The sequence below is a fragment of the Copadichromis virginalis genome, linkage group LG6 (assembly GCF_057382275.1).
Source record: "Copadichromis virginalis isolate Kocher_CV1m ecotype Utaka linkage group LG6, C_Virginalis_male_GT1.1, whole genome shotgun sequence".
Taxonomy (NCBI): Eukaryota; Metazoa; Chordata; class Actinopteri; order Cichliformes; family Cichlidae; genus Copadichromis; species Copadichromis virginalis.
In genome coordinates this window covers 26624610-26646711 of record NC_140623.1, presented here as the reverse complement: position 1 = coordinate 26646711, position 22102 = coordinate 26624610, and the positions used below count along the sequence as shown (strand labels likewise).

General features: G+C 40.2%; 1 protein-coding gene across 5 annotated transcripts in view; it reads left to right on the top strand.

The window, feature by feature from the left end:
- Positions 1 to 21627, top strand: part of atf7ip (activating transcription factor 7 interacting protein) — a 31160-nt gene extending 9533 nt beyond the window's left edge. For 2 of the 5 annotated variants that reach the window (XM_085459529.1, XM_085459530.1), the window contains exons 2-14: positions 12078 to 12130; positions 13028 to 13543; positions 13680 to 14130; positions 14997 to 15178; positions 15410 to 15547; positions 15672 to 15743; positions 15834 to 15904; positions 17543 to 17607; positions 19139 to 19819; positions 19908 to 20009; positions 20097 to 20174; positions 20338 to 20423; positions 20687 to 21627. In XM_085459529.1, coding sequence (XP_085315655.1) covers positions 13034 to 13543; positions 13680 to 14130; positions 14997 to 15178; positions 15410 to 15547; positions 15672 to 15743; positions 15834 to 15904; positions 17543 to 17607; positions 19139 to 19819; positions 19908 to 20009; positions 20097 to 20174; positions 20338 to 20423; positions 20687 to 21148 — 2898 coding nt within the window. In that variant the 5' untranslated portion in view covers positions 12078 to 12130; positions 13028 to 13033 and the 3' untranslated portion in view covers positions 21149 to 21627. The remainder of the gene's footprint in view (positions 1 to 12077; positions 12131 to 13027; positions 13544 to 13679; positions 14131 to 14996; positions 15179 to 15409; positions 15548 to 15671; positions 15744 to 15833; positions 15905 to 17542; positions 17608 to 19138; positions 19820 to 19907; positions 20010 to 20096; positions 20175 to 20337; positions 20424 to 20686) is intronic. The other 3 variants (XM_085459534.1, XM_085459533.1, XM_085459532.1) reach the window with 3 other exon arrangements.
- The last annotated feature ends 475 nt before the right edge of the window (positions 21628 to 22102 follow it).

Sequence of the window (22102 nt, the reverse complement as noted above, 5' to 3'; positions counted from 1 at the left end):
TTGGCACATTAAGTAACTCCCGATGTTTTATTTTGCATATTTTTACTGGATACCCTTCCTGATGCAGTCTCAGAGAGATTTGTGTCTCCTCCCTCTGACTACCTCCTCCAGCTTATTCAGGGAAACATCGAGCCTCTTCCAGGCCATCCAATAGACGTAATCTCTCCAGCATATCTTGGGTGTACGCCTGTGCCTTCTCCCGGCAGGTTCCTGGCCGGAATACCTTACCCAGGAGATGACAGATGTCTCAATGTGGAGGTGTAGGGGCTCTACTCTGAACCCCTCTCAGATGACAAACTCCTCACCCGATCACGAAGGGAAAGCTTATCCATGCTTCGGAGAAAGCTAATTTCCATGGCCTGTATCTGTGATCTCATTCTAATTTTGTTAACAAAAAGATCAGACCTAAATTAACAAATGTAAGGTGTTTCTAAACAACTATGCACCATCTTGTGGCAGGTGACTGCATTACATTTAGGACACAATCATTTCATGGGATTGGGAATCTATTAAAATTTTAACAATTTATTCAAACGACTAGTAACTCTGATAGAGAGTAGTGAAAACAGCAATGATTAGTCGACTACTATATATCTACTGAAGGAAATTTTGTCATAAGGCAGTTAGCTCGAGGGTCCATTCGGACACCCATGTGCCTTCTTGTTTTTTGTGACCATAGGGACTCATCCGCAGAAAACTTACTTTGCAGTGTACTAATTATACATGCTGCCCAGGCTGCGGATTTCAAAGAAATATAACAGGAATGGCTACTTAGCCGTCCGGTCTTCAGCTCCGCATCAGAGTATAATCATGATTAAAGCCTGGATAACCTTTTCCTTTTCCATCTGTTGATGCCTGAGAATTTCATCTTCAGTGAGTGAACATAAAGGTTGGTACATATGTCCGCATAACTCTCCATGTTGTGCAATTGTCCATGGACAAATTACATTACGATGCACCAGCAACACATGGACTTGGCAGTGGACTTCAGGCTTGATTCCTGTTATACTTTAAAACATCCCTGAAAGTCAATAGATGACAGGTGTACAAACCAGCGTAATTCTGCAGCACTAGAAAATTAGCGACCGTGTTTCCTTTGTCAGAGTAACCAGGCCACTGCTGCAACGATTGCTAAGAGCATTAATCTGTTTTCTCCAGTCACAACAAATTTGCTGTCAAACGTGATTCTACTGCAGTATTGGTAACTGTGATGGAAGGCTCTTGGCCAAGGTGCTGTGAAAGATCACCATAGCCTTCCATGTCACTGAAGTTGTTGTGGGCTCTGTCAACCTAGTTAGTTATATTTCTCAGGAGGTGCATGTCAGGTTGTGTGCAAGGTTACAGTGTAGCATTAAAAGGAGTTTCTGGTTATGTCGTAACTTACAACGTAACTTCCTTCAGCTGATTCTGTTCCCAAGCGACCTAATGGTGTGTCCTTGGTCTATCTCAGGGACTTCTCGGAACACCTGAAAAACTTCATCTAGGATGTGTCAGAATAACCATCCAAGCCATCTCAATGGGCCCCTTTTGCATGGAGGAGTACTGTCCCTACCCTAAACCTCTCCTGAATGACTGAGCTCCTCATCCTGTCTCTAAAGCAGGAATTATACTCTCCTTGTCAGTGTGTCCGCTCCGATCTCAATTACATAAATTTTGAAGTCACATGTTTAGCATGAGGGTTTGTGTGCTTTCCTGTTTCACGTCCATGGAGAATTTACATTAAAATGCACCAACTACATATGCTCCTCAGGCAGCAGAATTCTAGCTGATGTCCAAGAAGTATAACAAGAATGACTTCTTGACTGTCAGGTCTCCAGCTGTCGATGTTCGCTTCTGCAACAGAGTAAAATCATGACTTAAGGGACAGGCCAGTCACCTGTTCAGCCTTGCAGGGTAACTTAAAAGCTATACGTGGGCCCATCACAGGAGGGAGCGTAGGGGTTTGGTGCTTTTTCAACTGGGAAGAGGTCTTGCCATTATAGTTTGAACATTTAATTATATGTGATATTTGATATGTGAATGTGAAATGGGTATGCTTGACCCAGCTAGGTTTGGTTCTAAATAAGAAGTAGAACTAGTGAAAGGGAAAATGTCTCCGCCTTTAATTTGGAGCACTTGGACTTTAACCACGTTCATAAAGGTGAGCTAGCCTTTACTACATTTACTAAATAGGCTAAGCCTAGGATTGTGCCATCGTCCATACATCATTTCAGTCAGTCCACTGAATCTGTATTGGTGTCTGCCAAGTGTCATCGAGTCTTCCAGCAAGAATCTGGAGCAAGGTAGGGTTGTTCCCAGCTATTAATTTCTTATCAGTCAAGCTTTAGATTTAGATTAATCCAACAATTTAAACACGAGAAAACGCATTCTCTTGAAAGTTAGTTGCAAAAGCAGGATTAGCTCTCTTACCTTACAGTTACCATTGTAATACTCGGTGTGCTTGTGGGTTGCTTCATGCCACCCACAAAGTACCAATATTTCACAAATATATTTTTCAGAAGTAAAAGAGAGAAATATATGGGAAAAAGTACTAGTACTTTACAAATACTATTATTTTATTGTAGCCTAGCCAAATAGGAATACTTTGAGACATTGCTAACAAATACATTTGCTATAAATACTGTCAAATTATGAAGCTGGCTAATTTATGTTAACATGTCAACAAATGCAATTGAAATGACCATTTACTGCTGTGGGTCCAATGAATGTTAATTAGAATATGTCTTCTCCTTTTATACTTAAAAAGAGTCTTCTGTTTATACAAACCAGCAGGGAGGGGAGAAACAAATATAGTTCTTTTTAAAATAGAGTGGTATTAAACAGGCGTATGTGGGGAAAGGCTAGCTATATTAATTACAAAAGGCATTCTCAGGCAGTCAGCCATTTTGTGCTCTAGCATTCACTGCAGCCCATCAAAGGAATAGAGTGGGGGATGGAAAAGTGTCAAAGTTGCTAGCTTGTTGACTTGTCTAAATTATCGAGTCAGGAAATTTTAGCTGTGTCCTGCAAAGTTTTTCACAGAAAACAGTGTGTGAGTTCCATGGCCTCTTTATGCTTGAATGTCTGTTTTTAGACAGAGAGGAGGAAGCTGTTAATACTGGATTTGTGAGTCCTTAATTCTGGACTTTATTACCACGCAGCAAACTTCCGAGAAAACCCACTTTTAGACATAAACAAGGATGAGTTATTGCAGAACAGACAGAAGTAAAATTTGATCAAAAAGCTTAAGGAGAATGAACAGGTCTTTCAAAGCCAAGGGTAAAATATCTGCCTCCACAAGAGGACTAGAACACACAACAAATCTTTTCCTGTTCAGCATAGACTTATTTAGACCTGAATATGTAACTATAGAGTCTGAATCATTTAGGTAGGTTTGAAATTGTAATTTATCTTTATAGTTCCCTCCCTTTTTATGAGAACCCCCCTACTCCTGAAATGGTTTAGTCCATGCCTGGCTGTAAACCTCCAGAGAGCCGACTGCAGGTGTGGGGGAGGGGTTCGGTGCTCTGTTGTCAGGCTGTGGCTCTGACTTTGTGTGCTAGCTGTAGCTATTTCATACAATGTGACCTAAACTCAAATTATTCCACACAGCCTTCAGACTCTTGAAAAAATAAAATGGAGCAACTACATGCAGATGTTTTGGTTCTGCAGTTAACCAAAAGTGTGGGGTTATTGTTTTTGTTTATTTTTTGTTTATTTAATGCCTTAAAATTAACTTAAGGTCGACTTTATTTTGGTGGATGGTGTACTTCACTTTGTATTTGTAACCATCCATAGCATTTTTCTGTAGTCATTACACAAACCCCGCTCAGCTTGCCTGATTCACATGGATCTCCTGGTTCTCCCACCCCCACCCTTTCCCTAGTTTTCTTCCCTTTTTTCCTTTTACCCAGCTCTCGCTGGAGTCTAATTTGTCACAAGAAGGGGGGGGAGGCACAATCACGCGTACAATGTTTGAGAAATGGTAGGCAAAAAGTCAGTGCTTTTAAACGCAACAGTTAAAATCATGTCAAAAGAAATTTCCTTTCTTTTGACTACTTTTCAGAAATTGGTTTCTACAATACTACTACATTTATATTTTCTACTGTAATTTCCTTATTTTTTTACGTGTTGTTTTTATTACTATGCGCTTTGGGGTTTTCAGCTAAGGGAACAGTTAAAGGAACGTCACACACTGTCTTGATGGCAAATAGCTGGATATATGTAGATAAAGGAATCCCACTGGAGAGAGGAATGATCAAATATAGTGGCAATAGCTTGGTCCCCAAGTTGATCTGTCCACATGCCTGCTGAACAAAAGTGAAAACTAAATCCATAAGGAAAGCATAAAAACTGACTGTGGCAGGTGGCAGACTATACCTGATGGGCTGTGTTCAGTTTTATTGCTGTCGCTGAGTGAGTTCAAACTGCGACTGCATCCACTTATAGATGAATTATGAATTTGACAGCATATCGAGAATGTGTTCAAGGATAAAGTCTTGTAATTGCACCTGTTTCTCTGGAAAGTATCGTCAGTACCATCATGTGTACTTGAACACATTTTTTCCTTTTAACAGTTTTGGTATTGGACGTGCTCTTCCCTTCTAAAGTGTCCACGTTTGAATGTATCCATCTAAATGTTTTCTATACATCTCACCCTGTTCAAGGTCTTGGCAGACTGGAACCTCTCCTGGCATGCATACACTATCTCAGAGCAAACATCCGCGCACTTTTTCTCAAACCTCTGGGTGATTCAGATTTTCCAGTTCACCTGACTTTTCCATCCACTGTGGTTGGAAACTGGAGCTTCAGAGTCCTAGTATTATAATATTAAGAAAGCTTTGATTGAATTTGTGTACGAATATTTTAGATTGTGTGACAGCCATAGACCCAAGGTTGCTACCTGTTTAGGGGAATTTTGAAAGTTTTTTCCTGTGTTTAAGGATATAAAATCACTTCAGCTAACATTAAATGTTTTGGTCAGACTTTACCACATATGATTTTTTTTGTTATTGTTGTGGTTCCTACTAAACATGAGATCTTGTTGCCGGTGTAGCAGGCAGTAAGAGCTCAGTGTGCCTGCGCACAGCAGATCAGCGTGGCCATTTTAGGTTTCATTGAATCCAGATGCAGGAGGAGAGGGTGGGGGAAGGGAAGACTGCGCATTCTGCGCAGTAATGTAGGAATGCAGGCTCTGACCTCACTGGCTGACATCTATCTCTCCCCCCCCCCCCCACAGTATTTAGCCTTCATAAAAATGTCTAATATCAGATAGCAGTTAATTGCTTTTTCAGTGTATAGTTAATCAGAAAATAAAACCAACAACATCTTGAGTGTCTGACAGGCTTAGACAGCGAAGTCTCAGGTTTACTGGTTGAAGGACATACGGCAGTCTGAAAGAGAAAAGGCGTTATTTTATTACCCAGTTCTTCAGACTTATAAAATATTTGGCAATATTTGAGGTTGTCGAGATTTTCTTAATTCTTCAATCCTAGCTTAGGGTGGTAGTGAGCAAGTGAGCACAAGACTTCTGGTCTCTTGTAACAAAAATAAGCTAAACCAGGATTTACAGTAGATCACTAACATGCAGAGATAACACTCAGTCGTCAAATTTGCTGTTTCCTCAAGATCTACGTATGCATATCAAGATTTCTGCAGATACGCATTGCTTTCCCCCCTCCCCCCTTCTTTTTTTGTGGGTGGGGCTTGTTATGTGATCTGATCCAGCTTGTACTCTGCATGCTCCTCGCAGCAGCGCTGGTGGCCATTTTGTGTTTCTGTCATGGAAGAAAGGAGGGTTAGGCAAAGAGTGCACTGCAAGCTTTTATTGACTCTGGCAAGAGGGCTGTTGATGAAGACAGGTGCAGGTTGAATATGAATGACAATTTAAATAAAATTGTATTTCTATCCTACTTCATCTTATTTTGTCGTTTTTGTGTCAAATCAGGAAATTACCATAAATAGTTCTTTTTAATTTGATGAATCATTCAAAGCAAACCTAATTAGAAGAAGTGATTAAAAAAATGAACCATGTAGGCTTTTGATTTTATATTTTTAGGTGTGTGTTCTTTGTTCCTCTTGAGTAGAGGAACCACCCCCGCATAGGAATGGTTTAGTCTCATTTAACAGCAGCCCTCCCTGCTGAGGGAGAGGCTGGGCGGGTAGAGGCTGCTTATTGTGTCAGACTCTGCTCTCTTTTTTTTTTTTTTTTTTTTTTTCTTACTGGATGCAGCTAGCATGATACTTTGGGGCTAAGAAAGCACCATTTATTCTCAATAAAAGATATATACACACACTTTCTTTCCTTTTTTGCTGAGATAATCTTTTAACATTCAATAAAAACAATAGACTGTATACACAGTTTGGTACAAAATTGCTTAACTGGCTTGTTTGATATGTTTTAGGAAGACATTAAAGACGTTTCAGCGGGTCTAGAACATTCTAGCGGTAGTATTTTAGATAAAACCAAAAAAAACTTCTGGTTTTCCCTTGGTAATTCTGAAAGTGCAGTATTACTTCAAAAAGAAATAAAGTAAAATTTTCTTTGTTTGAACGCCCCACCCCCACTTCCGCCCTACAGCAGAATGGTTCAGCCCATGAGCAAGAGGGAGAGGCTGTTCCAGAGAGAGCGCCTTTCTCTGTGTGTGTGTGTGTGTGTGTGTGTGTGTGTGTGTGTGTGTGTGTGTGTGTGAAAGAGACAGATGGAGAGAGGGGGAGGGTGGCTTCAGCTTGTTCTAGGTTGAGTGTCGAAAGTGTGCAATTTAGCGCTGGTTGTGCAGTGCTAGCTAAGCTGAGACTAAAGTGCACATTGTGCTGCTTTTTGTTGTGTTAGTGACTTTATTTGTTTTCTGTGTTGTTGCTTTTCATTTGGTTGTGTATATATAATGTAATGTCACTTCTTTTTTAACTTTTTTTTTTTTACTGTTTGGTTTGTCTTTAGCACAGACTGCGTAGTAGCTTTAGAGGAAAAACATAGACTCCTCCCCTTTACCTTTGATCGTCCTCTGCTCAGTAATTTATCTGACCTTCAGTGGATGCCATATTTTCTAGAGTCATCCTGATAAAGGTGAACACATACAAAAAAATAATTTCTATCATTGTTTAGTATTGAGGCTTTTGTTAATTTTTTTTTTTTTAGAGATTTGGCGCATTGAGCTGTTTGGGTTTGTTTGGTCCACTCAGTTTGATTTTCAGTTTCAGCCTTAACAGTCTAAAGGTTTAGGTTTTTTTTTTTTTTCCAGTTCTGTTTTGAAAGTGTGAATACAGTGAATACTAAGCCAAAGGATGTCTGTGGAGATGGTGCAGGGCTCTAGGTTTTGAAATATTTCAACAAATTAAAAAAAATCAGTAAACCTTTTGGTGCCTTTACCTTTCATCGGATCTTAACACATCCTGCAAATGTATGGTCAGCTTATCACTGAACAGAAAGGAAATGTGATCCTGATTAGCGTGTGCACACTGTCTACATTATACATGGCTTAAATTGTTTATATCTGAACAATATGAATTCATGTTTATTTAAGGTTTTTTGGAGGGTTTTTTTTTTTTTTTTTTTGCATGTTTTGTCTTGAGGAAAACATTACAAAATTACTGCTTTCTGTGAGACCTATCCCTAAGGTACTAGTGCACCGCCTGTAAATACTTATGCGATGGAAAGAATTTAAAACAGCTATTGTTTCCCCCTCCCTGGTTTCTAATAAATTCAACATTTTGTGTGAAAGTGTGGCATTTAGCATGGCCAAGAAGAGTCCTGTGAGATTATGTTACAGTCTGACTCCGGTCCTCAGGAGTCATTAGAGAGCGTTGAAAACTGTGGCTAACACGGTGCTCAGCTCAAGAACAGCAAGTCCTCAGGTTATTGGAGTAAACCATGGCCGATCATATATGTATCCAGTTCAGATTAATTCTATCAAAGATTTAGCAGAGAGCCCAGAGGGAGCAGTAAAATTTTCCCTGAAAGGGCTTAATATTTTTAATTGCATAAAAACAGTGGATTGAAACAGTTTAATATTTTTAACACTGCAAGCACAGAACAGCATAAAATACTGTGCTTTCAAATAAACATAATGCCCTTAACCTTTTCATCATAAATGTCCTCTGCCGGTGATGTTTTTAATAAAAGGACAGATCCCCCCCCCCTGCCCTTTGTTAAAATGGTTTGTCCCGTGCTGGCTGTAGATTTCCATACAGTGGACTAGTTTGTGCTAGAGTTGGGGGATGGGTGTTGCCATGCAACAGTCTGTGCAGGGTACTTTCCCTCTGTCTGTGCGCTGCTAGCTAGTGTTGTCACTTTGAATCACCTTGTTGTTGAATTGTGCTATACAAATAAACTTGCCTTGCCTTGCCTTGCCTTGATAATCACTACGCTACATTTAAAAATGATAAAAGGATTAAACTTGCATGTATTTATGGCAAGCTGTAAATAAATCTTGCTACTGTGACAGCAGGAAGGGAGGAAAAAATTTAGCGGCTCATGTTATGCAACAAGACACGTTGCTGTGTCAGGAGTGCTCAACAGGCTTTTCATTTGAAAATGGTTTAATTAATAGCTAGTACAGACTTTATAAAGACTTTATATGACTGCAATGTGCTTGATGGACTGGTCCTAACTGAGCCCCTCCTCTCTTTTGTAGTCTGCTGTTGGCCTCTTACCCAGTGCCTGCTTCACAGTCAGTAGGCCCCAATCCTACATAACCTGCTTTTAAATTGTGGGTTTTTAAATTAGTTTTTAAAGTATTTCAACAGTTAGAGTCTCTCTGTTATTTAAGTTGACGTCTTTTTAAGAGATCTCAAGTTCTCCTAATGAGATTTTTTAACTTGAAGATCTAGAAGATCTTTTAACTATGTTTTATTTTAATAGAAAGAAAGATTTTTTACTTCACTCAAAAAGGTAGCATTTCGACAGTCTGTCATCATCCCCTCAAAATGTAAGTTGTAAATCTCAAATAACAATATACTGTAATAACACAGCTGCCCAACTGTGTTGTCTTAGTCCAAAGCGGGCTTTCTTGGCTTGAGTTGCTGATAAACACGTGTGTTTTCTTTGAACTCACTGGTTTATTTGTTCATGCTGACCCGTGGTACACTCACACACTGTTTCTAGTGTTTAATGGTGCACAGTGGACAAACAAACAAAGTAACGAGGGATTTAACATTAACTGAAATCTGTAGGTCAGCCAGAGATGTGACGATGAATAACTTCGCGCTTCGTCACAAACATGCTCGACAGCGTGTGTTGGTGGAAAGGCCAAGATGTTAAGCCAGGTTGTCTTATGTTGTCTTGAAAACTGATGATCAAGATGTCATTAAGTATGACCGTGTCTTCCATCTGTACCAGCGATGTTCTGAAAGAGAAGGTTTTGATGTTGCATGTAACCACAAAGTATGAATGTCAAGTCTTGATTGTTTGCTTGGCTGCTAAAAGACTGAAGAAGGTTAGAGGTTTTCTTGCTGCAACACAAACTCCTCTCCAGTCTCTCAAAGCAAGTGACCTTGCTTCTGCTTTATTTGGAAGTAGTTATGCTTGTAGTCGAGATTGACAGAGTTTGTAATCGGCAGTTTAATGACCGCTTATCGGGGGCTGACACAGTGAGTTTCAAGGAATACTTCTAAAGGAATGAGCAGCTATTTTGTAACTTGGAGTAAAGATTTGTTTAAGTCCAAGGATGGAGTCTGAATATCTCTCCATGGCTCTTTCCTTTGATGCACCCTCTGTAGCTTCAAATAAATGAAGCAGTTGCTGTTCATATTTAGTAAGCTGTTAGTCATAGCCTGGCTTAGAAAACATTGCAAAAATAAAACGCAAGTGTTAAATTAAAAAGTGCATCTGTGCATAGTAAGATCCTTGAACTCGGTTTAATCACATAGTTGTGTTTTTAAGGACACAGAAACAGTGGGTGTCTGCTGTTTCAGTAGTCAGTGGATTCTCTCTTGGGAAACATTCACAACTTGTATGAATCGTCATTTAGTGATTTGAATTCCAATCTATAAACCTTCATGTGTTGGCTTTCCTATGGGTTTCTGTTGTGTGAAGTTTGATTAACGTTGTGCTGTTTCTGCTGATTTAGGATAAATAATTTTTTTAAAAATAGTGTTTACCTTTTTTGGCCTAATTTGGAGTGAAGATTAAATGCCACACCCTGATGCTACTCATACATGTTATGACTGCTTTCTGCACTTTACAGGGGCAAGATGACTAGTTCTCGTAGCTGCAAGCAACTATTAAAAATCTATGCACTGAGCGTTTATACACAGAACTGCGCTTTTTTACAGTCTGTGTACATTTTTAAAGACCATAACAATGATTAATAATAAAACCTGACAAAATCGACTCAATACTTTTTCTGCTTGTTTTATAGCAATAAAAAGGTTGGATTTAAAGATCACTTTAATAATATTATCAGCAAATAACTGAGATTATGTTTGGCTTAATTAGCACTTTCTTTAAATGTTCTACAATTTGTTCACAATGTGACAGCTTGCCGAAGTGTCAGGCTGAATAGAAAACTCTTGCTAAGCAGAGTTGTGCTGCAACCTGATACACCTGAATGAGAATCCTTCTCAGCTAGCTACTGAGAGCTCGGGCTGACATTAAACAACAGATCCAGCGGCCATTTTGAGTTCCTGCACTAAATCCAGGAGCAGTAAATGAGGCCGTGGGACGGGGGAGGGGGATAGTCGGCTCTGCGCAGTGTGCAGTAACACTGGAATGTGAAGCAAACCAATAATTGTTCTTGCAGTTTTCACTGCTCCACATATTTGTGAACGCTTTTTTAGGAGTTTTTTTTTCTGATTCTTCTTGTTTTTCAGGTCAGATCTTTTTTAGGCAATTGTATTGAAATGCTGCCTTACTTATTTTTAGAACAATAGGAAGGAAAACAGCAAGAAACATGCATGCTCATGTAAAAACAGAGTAGGGAAGGCCTAACATATTGAACGTGTGTACAAACATCTCACTGTGCTGCTCAGCATTAAAGCTGGAGCTATACGCTCAGTCCACATTAGTCTTTGTGTTTTTCCATATACATGTGGCAGCCTGCTAAGCTTCAACATACACAAGGCTAAATGAGAGATTTTTGCAAGTTGAGGCTGTTTTCCCTCGGTTCTCTCTGCACCATGTGAGTACTGCAGTAGCAGTAAAGCTAACCAAGTTTACAGTGTGAAACTGACACGGCTTACTGCTCATTCCTGGTCGGAGTTTAAAGGTTTCTCATGTAGTAACCACTTTTTATGTTGTGTTTTTGCACTGAAACCAGTATAAAGACATGGCTGTTTGAGGTTCCTACCATCTGAATGTCTGTTTTTGCTTTTTACCACTAGAAGCGACAGTCTGATCTTAGCAGCTGGGGGAAAAATAAGACCAAAAATATAACAAAACTGTCAGTGACTGCATGTTTTTGTTTTTTTCTTCTTACCTGTACATAATTATGTTTTGTTTTTTGGGTTTTTTTTAAGTTCAACCTTTCTGCAGTAAAACATCTTTTTCTGTCCATCATTCTGGCAAACCACTTTCCTGTTTTGCGTCCTTTTGTGTTAACCTTTTGTGTGTTTGTCACCACTTTGGCGACCTTCACCAGTTTGTCACCACTCTATTGGTGTTCTTCTTAAGCCTCTTGCTTGCAGATAACTGAATAATCGCCCAAAATATAATTGTGATATTACGTTATTGTGTTTACCTTTGAGTAATTTTTGCCTTGTGAGTTACTGAATTTTGAAAAAAAAATAGTTTCGAGTTTTGTCACGTCATAAATACTATTCCTAAAAAATTCCAAATTAAGGCAATTTCATTTGCTTTACCAGCACGAGTAAGCGAAAGCTGGTCACGACCGATAATTTTACACTGCAGAAACAAATGTAAGGAAGAAGCATCAGTCTTATCAAAATCCGGGATTTAGTGTCCTTAGTCTACTTTACTGTATGCTATTTTAAATCTGGATATAAATAAGTATGTTAAAAAATACAGTAATTGACATAATTGCACTTTTAGTTGATGCAATTCATATTGACCTGGAAAAATATATCACTTTGAAGCCAAAGAGACAGTTAGAGCTCAAGTTACTAAGACATTTGCTAACAAATTATTCTCATTTGTCCTTCAGGTTGTCGACAAGTCCTGTATTAAGTCCATTGTCAGGAACCCTTTGGCTTGAAGGTGAGTTCTAAATACTTTTTCTATGCTACTTAATATTATAACACATGAGTGTAAAAGAAGAAAATTACTGCAAGTAAAGTATCTCCTGCACACAGCTCAGGTTCATTTTTACTTCTGACACCCATAAAATGAAGGTAAAATCAACACATGCTTCCACGCATATAAAATAAGTAGACATGAAATGAATCCTTGTAGAATGTGACAACTAGCCTTAACAGTAAATTGTGCACAACAATCACAACTATACGGAAAGTCCTTCATGTTTTGCATAACCCTTTTGCTGCTGCCAGCACAGCCTGAATGGGTCCGTTCTGATTTGCTGACGAGGGAACCAATAGGAGGATGGGGGGATGGGAGGAAGGTTGAGCTGCTGCTGTTGTTAACTCGTGCCACTTCTGTTCTCAGGATTGGGGCTTAGGTAAACATGAAATCCGTAGTTTTTCAGAAAAGTGAGGTAGAGGGGATTTGCAGAAGCAAGTTTAGCTTTTCTGACTACCATGAAAAAAGGTTTCCTGGCTTACTGAGCTGCTTGTTGACTTAAGTCACTGTAGGACAGATGAAGCAATGTGTAATCAGATGGATGAGTGTGATTTGACTTGGATGCTGAGTTAAATTTGTAGTAAAGGAACGGGCTGCTAAGGAACCATCAGTTTGGTGCAGAGACAGCTGTGACAGAAGAACCTTCCAGAAAGAAAAAGCTAATGCCAAAGAGCTCTGCAGTGTCCTCTAGTGTTTTCTCGGAAACGGTGCACCCAATACTGTGCAATGCGTAAAGATCAGAATCAGGAAAGGTTAATTAGCGGAAGACACTGTGCCATTAACTTTTACAGCTCTGGGTGTTGTCTGTTCTCATTAATCCCTTCTGAATGCATGTTATCTATTATCTCTACTCCACAGGCAAAGATGGAAGTTATTGTGACAGAAGAGAAGAAGAAGATTTTCCGCGCCAGGAAAACCATGAAGATCAGTGATAGACATCAGCTGGAGAACCTGCACAGCACTTTGCTCACTGTGGGTACAAGTTTGTCCAACCCATCTCCACCACCTCTGATGAATGGAACACATAAAGAGGACGGACAAAAAGTGGGCGACAAAGAGCAAAACAACATCCTGGACTTGAACACTCCCCAGACTACACCACCCGTCTCTCCGACCGCTCTGAGCTCTCCCACACCGTCCCTGTCCCTAAATTTGTCTCCTTCCCCTCCCTCTTCAAGTCCAAAAGGACTCGAAGAAATGACTGCTCCGAGATCACCAGTGGATCCTCTAAATTTTGAACTGAAAAAGGTAGAAGAAGATGAGAAGAAAGATGGCACACCATCATCATCAAGTGAACCTGTCACAGCTAGAACAGACTGCAAGGGACAACAGGAAAAAGACACTGAGGTGATCCCAGCTGAGGAAAAGAAGAAGGTAAATGCATGGAAACATGAACAAAACTGTCAGATACCTTTATATTTATTTAAAAAAATTAGTTTATACTGTAGTTCGTATTGAAAGTGGAGAGCCCGAAAAACGTTTAATTGGTTATCATTTTTAATTTTCTCAGGAGGACCACACTGTAGAAGAGGACCCAGCTGTAGATTTGGCAGTGGACCCACTGAAAGGTTTGGATACACCTGTGCCACCTGCAGTATCTGACTTCACAGAACCAATGGAAACAGATAGTGACACTACAAAGGAAATGGACACTGAGGCTTCCACAGCCAAAGTACCAGATGAAAAGCCTTCTTCTCCTAAATGTACCACTTCCGATTCTTCCTCATCTTCTTGCTCTATACCCAATCCAGCTTCTTCTTGTGCGGACCAAAAACAATCAGTGGAAATCAAAGATGACATAAAAGAAGAAGAGACTGACAAAGCGGATGTGAAGAAAGGCTTGACGTGTGAGGAAAAGATGGAGGTGGGCTCTGTAAAAGTGGAGCCCAAAAAGGAAAAAACTAATGTGGGACAAGCCTCAAAGCCATCTCGACCATCGTCCACTCCACCATCTGATACAGGTATGAGATGGTGGATGTTGCAACGCAAAAAGCAATTATATACTACATGACATGTGAATAGGATAATGTAACACTGTACTCAAAACATAAATGATTTGATAAGATTTCAAGTCAGAATGCAGAATCCTTGCATACTTTACCATGGGATAAATCGGCTTCCTCTGATCCTGAAGGGAAAAGTTGGGTGGTTTCTTTTTCGGAAAATTGTCACAGGAAATTTATCATTTGAGGATTTTACTGCAATAAATTTCCTGGATGATATTGCAGTTTGATACGTGGAACTCTTTCGCAGTTCTTGGAGTTGGAGGAAGTTGTGCCTTTTTTCTGTGTGACTGCAGGAGTAGGAAAAGATTGCAGTTAGTACTCTATATTTGGTGTTGTTTTTACTTGAGGGTAGGGACTCATCCAGCACAAGAGGACCCTTTGTAAGTTTACAGGGATTCGCTTAGACTTCAGTTCATATGCTGATTGGTCAAACAAACAGAAGAAGAAAAAAACACCAGGTGTAAACACTGGAAAAATGTTAACCATGTAAACAACGGCTCTTATTGCTAGCTTGTAAAAAAGAAAACGGCGTCACAGAGTAAGGAACCACTGGTAAAGTCCATATGAATATGGACTCAGTTTATATTAGGACATGCCTTTGATTCAATTACTAACTAACCTCTGATCAGCTTTTACATAACTTCAGCGTTCATAATGGCAGTATCAATAGAAACAGAAAATAAAGCCTTCAGAGGTATGCAGTTCTTTTTGAGGGCCCCGGGTCACTGAAAGGGAGACCCAACAAATGTTCTTATTGAAAGTAACTGTTACTGGTTCTGTGTTAAGTTTAAATATTTTGGTGTTTGTCTTTGTTTGCTAAGCAGTGAAAGAGGAGAGGAGCTCAACCTCGGGACTGAAACGCACTTTATCGGAGGGCTCTGAAAAAGATGGGCAAACTGTAAAAATAGAGGGTAAGAGGCCCAAGATGGACCGTGAGGAGTTGGAGGCCCAACTGGAACTTAAAATTACTACAAAAGCTGGCAGTCATCATAAACTCGGGAAGGTTTGTATTCGAGTATTCAGATATGCTTTTACTCTAATAGCTTTTAAACACTGGTTGCATTAAATCCATTCACACATACAGCATAATTGATGCCGACTTCATTTTTTTCACAGTGCTCTGTGGCCTTAATTATAATAATTTTGACTGATATAGCTGAGCTTGGATAAATATAAGTTTCTCTTCACCAATTTTCCTAACATTTCATCCCTTTCACCTCATTCTTCTTCGCAGATTGTGCAGCAGTTAGTGGAGGAGCGATTGAAGGTGTTGGAGCTCACCATTTTCGACAAACATTTCCAAGAGCTGAAGGACAGAGTAGACAAAATTGACTGCGCCACTAAACACCAAGCTGCCATTAACACACTCCAAGTGAGTGCAGGTTAACTTTTTATGTGAAATTAAATTTGTCCCATAAGGAGAACATGTTGGGCATTGGAAGATGCTCTGCTTCCATTTGACAAGTATCTAAAGTCTACTTGGTGTTTCTCTTCAGGCCAAGATTGCCCGACTATCAAAAAAGTTTGGAGAGGCTAATCAGGTATCGGAGAATAAAAGGAAACAGGAGGTAAGATGTTTTTTTTGTAACTTGTTAAAATGTTTCCATTTGGCATGCAGGTGATGAAAAATGTTGAAACTTCTTATTTGTTTTCTACAGGCACTTGCTGCTGTTGCTGCTGCTACTGCTGCCAAAACGGCAGCGGTTACGAATAACCCTCAAGCTCAGCGGTAAGTGTTCAGGACTCATTTTCAGTCTAGATCCCTGTCAGCTATGCTTTGTATGTTAAGTCATGTATTTGAGAGACAAATCTCCATGGCTTTTTTAAAAGACATTTTAGTCCCTTCAGTGGAAGTTAACACCTTTTGACAGTCCACTTGTCAGTCTGATTTTGAGGTTTCAAAACTGACAGCATCAGTGTATTTAAACATGTAATCTTTGAATCATACAGCAGTTTGTGCAGGATGATATTTTGTGTGAATATAATTTTGCTTTTGTATGAACGTGACAATACCGGACTAAAGCAAGTACTTACTACACACGAAACCGTTACACTGTGAATAGTTGACATTGTCCCGGGTTGCTAAGTGTAATCACTAGATTACAAACAAATGGACAGAATATCAATCTTTACGTCCTCTAAATCCATACTTTTTTGGAAACAAGAATCCATGTCCCTTGTTCGGTTTGTCAGGACCATCTTTTTGAAAGTCTTAATTTCGCTCCAAATATTTCTAAAGACTTGTTTGGAATAAACAAACACATGCCCCAGTGTGTGTTTTGCACCTGCAAAGTAACCCCACATGGGTCCAGGTCCTGAGTCTTGTGACGTTCTACAATATGAAGCCTGAGCGTTTCTTCAGGCAGTGCAGAGTGTAGTTAAAACTGCACCTCTCCTCCCAACAGCGTGCTCCGTCGACAGACAATAGAGCCGCAGCCTGAGGTGCCCAGAGAGGGATTGGTGCCCTCTGTTGATAAGACTCCGGCACTGTCTGTCAAGATGGAGGAAGAAGACGAGGAAATGGAGGAGGAAGAGGAAGCAGATATGTCCCGCCATGTTGCCATGGCGAGAAAGCTGGCAGAGTACAATGAAGGGAAATGCAGAGCAGACATTAAACTCCGCACGATTCCCTCGCACTTGGAAAACGTGCTCTACCACAACTGCAAGAGAAGCTCAGGGAACCCAAGACCTGACCGCTACGCCTCGTACATTTTCCGCTACTTAGTGCCATACGATGTCTACTGTGACTGGGTCGCAAAGGTCAACTACGTTGGATTATTGGGCAAAGAGGCCTTGCCCGTAAACTTGAGGAGGGCGATGAGGATGTACATTGAGCGTCGATTTCCTGTGCTGTCTTGTGAGAAGTGGAGAGAAATTCGAGACGTTATCAATGAAATACTGCGAGTAAAGAGAAGGCCGGAGTTTTTTCGAGAGTACGAGGAAAGAACTGGCATGTCGTTTTGACGCTTGAACGCCACAGGAACTGAAGCATACTGGGACAATTGTCATTATTCGTGGTAGAACATATATAAACATTTTGTCAAAATATCACCCTCCAGTCACTTAGATCTTTGTAGGTGTTCTTAAAAATTATCATGTTGAAAAGGATATTAATCTCTGCTGACAGACTTTGTGAAGTTGGCACCATGCTTGAAGAGAGCGAACTGCAGTTAAATACCGATGAATGATTTTGTGAAAACTCGGACACACGCTTTAAGTTTGATTCTCGTTCCTACCACAAAGATGACTGTGTTACATGGAATAAATCTAAATGTCAACACCTTACCTCATTCACTCTTCATCCTGTAAAGGACATAAGCAACTTCAAGTGTCAACAACTCTAAGTATCAGCAATCTTTCTAAACAGGCCAGGCTGGACTTCCATGGAGGTAAAGCAGACATCCACAACTGTTTCTTCATCCAGCACAGCAGGTGAGTAACAAAGATCTGTCTTTAATTTTTTTTATGGTAAATGTTGTGTACGTTTTGTTTGTTTGTTCTTTGACAGAATTAATGGCTTCTTGTGGGAGTTTTGAAACTTTAGCTTTTTTCTTCATGTGGGTTTGCATGTTGTTCGTTCTTTGTGTGTACTTGAAGCCTGACCAGTGTTGGATATTTGGGACCTATTCCCAGGTTTTAGGTAGTACAAATTCAGGTATTGGTGTATTGGCTAAACAATAAATGAAAATGGGATCCAGTGCAAGCTGTGACAGATAAAGCTAGGATTTGACACAACAATGCAGTCATTTCAGAACAGTTTAGAGTGATCTTCAAATAATAGACAAAGTATACTATATCCCTAATGCATACTTACACAGTTAAACAAATGGCACATTAGACTTGTCCTTACCTATTTACTTTCTAGCAACAGAAAGTTGCTTTTGTCTGCTTCGTTATTTATGAGCGGTTTCCACAGCAGAGATCCCTGCATGTTTGATTTGGCAGATTTCTTTATGGCAGATCTGATAGTTTACTTCACAAACCTAACTGTTGTGTTATTTTGAAGACATGGCTCAACTTTGCACCATAGTTTGCTCAGTTCTGATGCATACTCTGCTGCATGTGCTGCAAATAGTGGTGAGACTTTTGTAAACAGCAGAGTCAAAGCCTCTTTTTTTATTCTTTATTTTTTGTTTTTTTCTTCAGGAAAGTGTTATAGTTATTATAGTTCTGTATTTTCTAATTAGTTTTTATTTTTCTTTCATTTTAACCTTTTGTTTAAAATTCCGTCTAGTTAGTTTGTTTTAGTATTTATTTGTTTTACACTTAGTTTGGATCTTTATAATTATTTATGTCCGAGACAAGATTTAAGAAAATCAGTACAGCAGTTAGAATCAAAAAACACTGAACTTTCTGAAAATGGATACAATTTTTACCAAACATTATAAGTACTAAACTTTCTCCTACACTCTTTATTTTATTTTGATTAGTTTTCACAATTTTTTTTGGAGAAGTCTTGTTTTTATTTAGTTTTCACAATACACCGAAACCTTCAGAAATAAGAAAACAGTCGACTTCTTAGTAAGTGTTTACAATGTAGCCAATTATATATAGGAAAAAAATATTGCCTAGTTTTAATTTTCAGCAATGTTAATTGAGTTGGTTACAGAAACACCGCGAAAGTGAGCGTATCAAACTTCTGGCTGCTCTTTAATGTTTATTCCTGTTAAGAAGCCATGTTTGTAATTGGAAGTTTATTGACCATGACAGAATTACAGAAAATAGGTCATCTTACCTTTCATGTTTTCCAGGAGCAGTGTGGAAAAGTGTCATTGAATTTGTCTGCATGTTGTATTTTTGCATAGATGTCTCAAAATCTTTTGTCCATGTCATGCTGGGATGGGTTTTTAACTGCCATCACCTTTACTAGCAATTAACAAATGATTGACAGTCTTTTGAGCAAAAGTGTACCCTGTGCAGATATTTTCAAGTCTCTTCTAACAAGTCTCTTTCCCCCCCCCAGTAGTTCCAGTTCCTACCGCAACCCCTGCCGCAGCTTCAGCCCCTGCTGCAGCTTCAGCTCCAACTCCCACCTCCACTTCAACTGCCATGGTTCAGCAGACCCCTATCCTCCAGCTGATCACTTCCAACTCTAATCCCACCTCCACCTTGGCCACTGGCAGTACCACCCAGAGTCAAACGGGCACCCTCCTCTTGAAGACTGCCTCTGGGAGTAGCATGATGGCTACAGGCCAGCCGCTTCTCATCCAGTTGCCTTTATCAGTGAACGGCCAGGCAGGGACACTGGTCAACATCCCCGTCTCGTCTTTGTCTGCAGCCAGCTCACTGAACAAGTCCAAAACCACTGCTTCTACCGCCACGTTTATACTCAAGCCTGCACCTGTCACGACCACAGCCACAGCCTCGGCACCAGCCGTGGCCACTGTCCCAGCCCTCCATGGCTCCAGTGCCCAGATGTCCTCTGGCCAGATCTCTCTTGCTCGTGCTGTGTATCAAGGCGGTGCAAGTGGAATAACTACACCCCATGCTGGGGTATCTGTGACCACGGCCAGGACACCAGCTCAGTCTGTCTCTGTAGTCGGGGCCATGTCTTCAGTCTCTTCACCTACAACATCTGGGCCAGCAGCAACCGGATCCACTGCTCCGGGACCTCCACAGGGGATGTCTTTGACATCAAAGACAGGTGAGGATGACTGAAGAGCACGGAGGTGCTGCTGACATTTCATTTTCCTTAACTTGGTACTAAATTTAGATTGTTTTGTATTTCTCAGACAACCAAGTTACAGTAACCGCTGCATCTAAAGCAGCTGCACCAGCGGCACGACCCAAAGGCTCCGTAATTGACCTCACCGAGGACGATGATGATGTCCAAGGTTAGAGTTGGCGAACTTTTTGTTTTGTTTTTACTTCCCCTAATATATGTTATTAAGGCTAATTATGTTATGTTTTATGGTTTTCAGTGACTGGAGTGAAGAATGCTACTGTTACAACTCCCTCACCGAGCCCACGCACTAACCCAGTCATCAGCATCCACAACAGTAAGAGCACCAAATTACACTAAACAAATTTTATCACTCTGGCAAATTATAAAGTATCTAGTAATTTAGGCAGATGCCTATGCATATGTATCCTGTGCTTTAATTCTAACTTATACATATAATCTGAGTTTCTTGTTTTGTTTGCTTTTGTTTTTGTTTTCAGATACAGGAGCAAGAGCATCCCCTCTAAGCAATCAGAACAGTTCTGGCAATCCTCAGTTGACAGTACATCACCGCCCCCCAGTGGTGGTGAGCTTTTAGAACTGGATTCTAAATATTTCTCACACAGGCACTTCACTACTTTTCTGTTCTGTAACTTCAATGTTTAAGTCTTGGTGAATTGTTATTTTAACATGATTTGCTGATGGTTGGTTTCTAAAGCTATTATTAGATTTTTCTCTGTTGAAAACTACAGCTGTTAGCTGTTTTGGGAGTTATCCAAGCACGAATGATCCTTTTGCCACAACTAAAAGGAAAGAACAAGCTGTGACACCAGATTTCTTTTTTTGCAGGATACTCCATTAAAATCCCGCAGTGTAACCACTACTACTACACCAACTCGAGGCTCCAGCATGGCGCTTCCACCGCTCCCTCCTGCACCCGCACCATCACGCTTACCCCCAGAGGCTGAACGGACCTCACCTCCTCAACAACCTCAGCTAAAGCTGGTGCAGAGTCAGACTGGTATAGTGCTCTCCTGGTGTGTTGGAGAAGTTGATCGGACCTGCGCAGCTGTAGAAAGCTATCACCTTTATGCCTTTCATCAAGATAACTCTAACAGCAATGCATCTCAGCAGCACTGGAAGAAAATTGGGGAGGTGAAGGCCCTTCCACTGCCTATGGCCTGTACGCTGACCCAGTTCCAGTCTGGCTCCACGTATCACTTTGCTGTTCGAGCCAAAGATGTATATGGGCGCTTTGGCTCTTTCTGCGAACCTCAGTGCACAAATGTCATCAGTTCCAGCTCTAGTTGAACCGTTACAGAAAAGACATAGCGTTTTGCCTTTGATAGTTTATGACTTTTCACCTGTTTTGTGTTAGGAACTGAAATATTGTACGCTGGACAAAAACAAACACCTGTAAATGTCTTCCCACATAACAACTGGGCAACAAACTGACTTGGAGAGTTCAAGTGGCAAACGGTTGGTTTTGTCTGACTCATCATATGTAATGTGTTTTTTGTGACTTAAGCTGTTGTGTATATAAGTTGAAAAAGTTTGCCCCTCCTGCCAGATCAGGTATTTGTGTTGTTCGCTCCTGATCTTCAGACCCAGATCTTTTTTTTTTCTTTTTTTTTTCTTCCTCTTTTACTTGACAGGATTTTTTTTTTTCCATGTAAACTAAATTGCACAGAAATGTATAAATGTGTGGTAGAAACAGAATGATAACTTTTGTAAGTTTTGTCTGGCAACCAGACTTTCACAAGCATAATAAAGAGGTTTTATTAAAGTCAGCGACAGGTTAAATATTCTGTATTTAATGCCATAGCACTCCTCTGCAGTTAGACTTTAGTCACCTAGGCCTAGAGAGCCTGGATGACTCCTTTGTAGTTCCCATAGGATTGGCAAGTTGTTCATAGAGGTTTGTGGGTGATGCTATGTGAAATCTGTTTCAAAGAGTGCTGCATCCACAACGTTCTTGTGATTGCCCAATTGGTGCAGACAAATCGTCACCGACACAGTGGCGACTGCCAGCAACCACTCACCAGCTGGTTGTGGGATACATACTTTTCCTAAACAACCTGGGGTTGCCAGTGGATCACTGACTGATCCCTAGGCCTATGTGAATGAGGCTTCAGCAATCGATGTCAAAGCGCATATATATATATATATATATATATATATATATATATATATAAAAAATTTTTTTTATTTTTTATTTTTTTTTAACCTCATTACCAGTGGTTGCCGGATGATTACAGAGTGGAC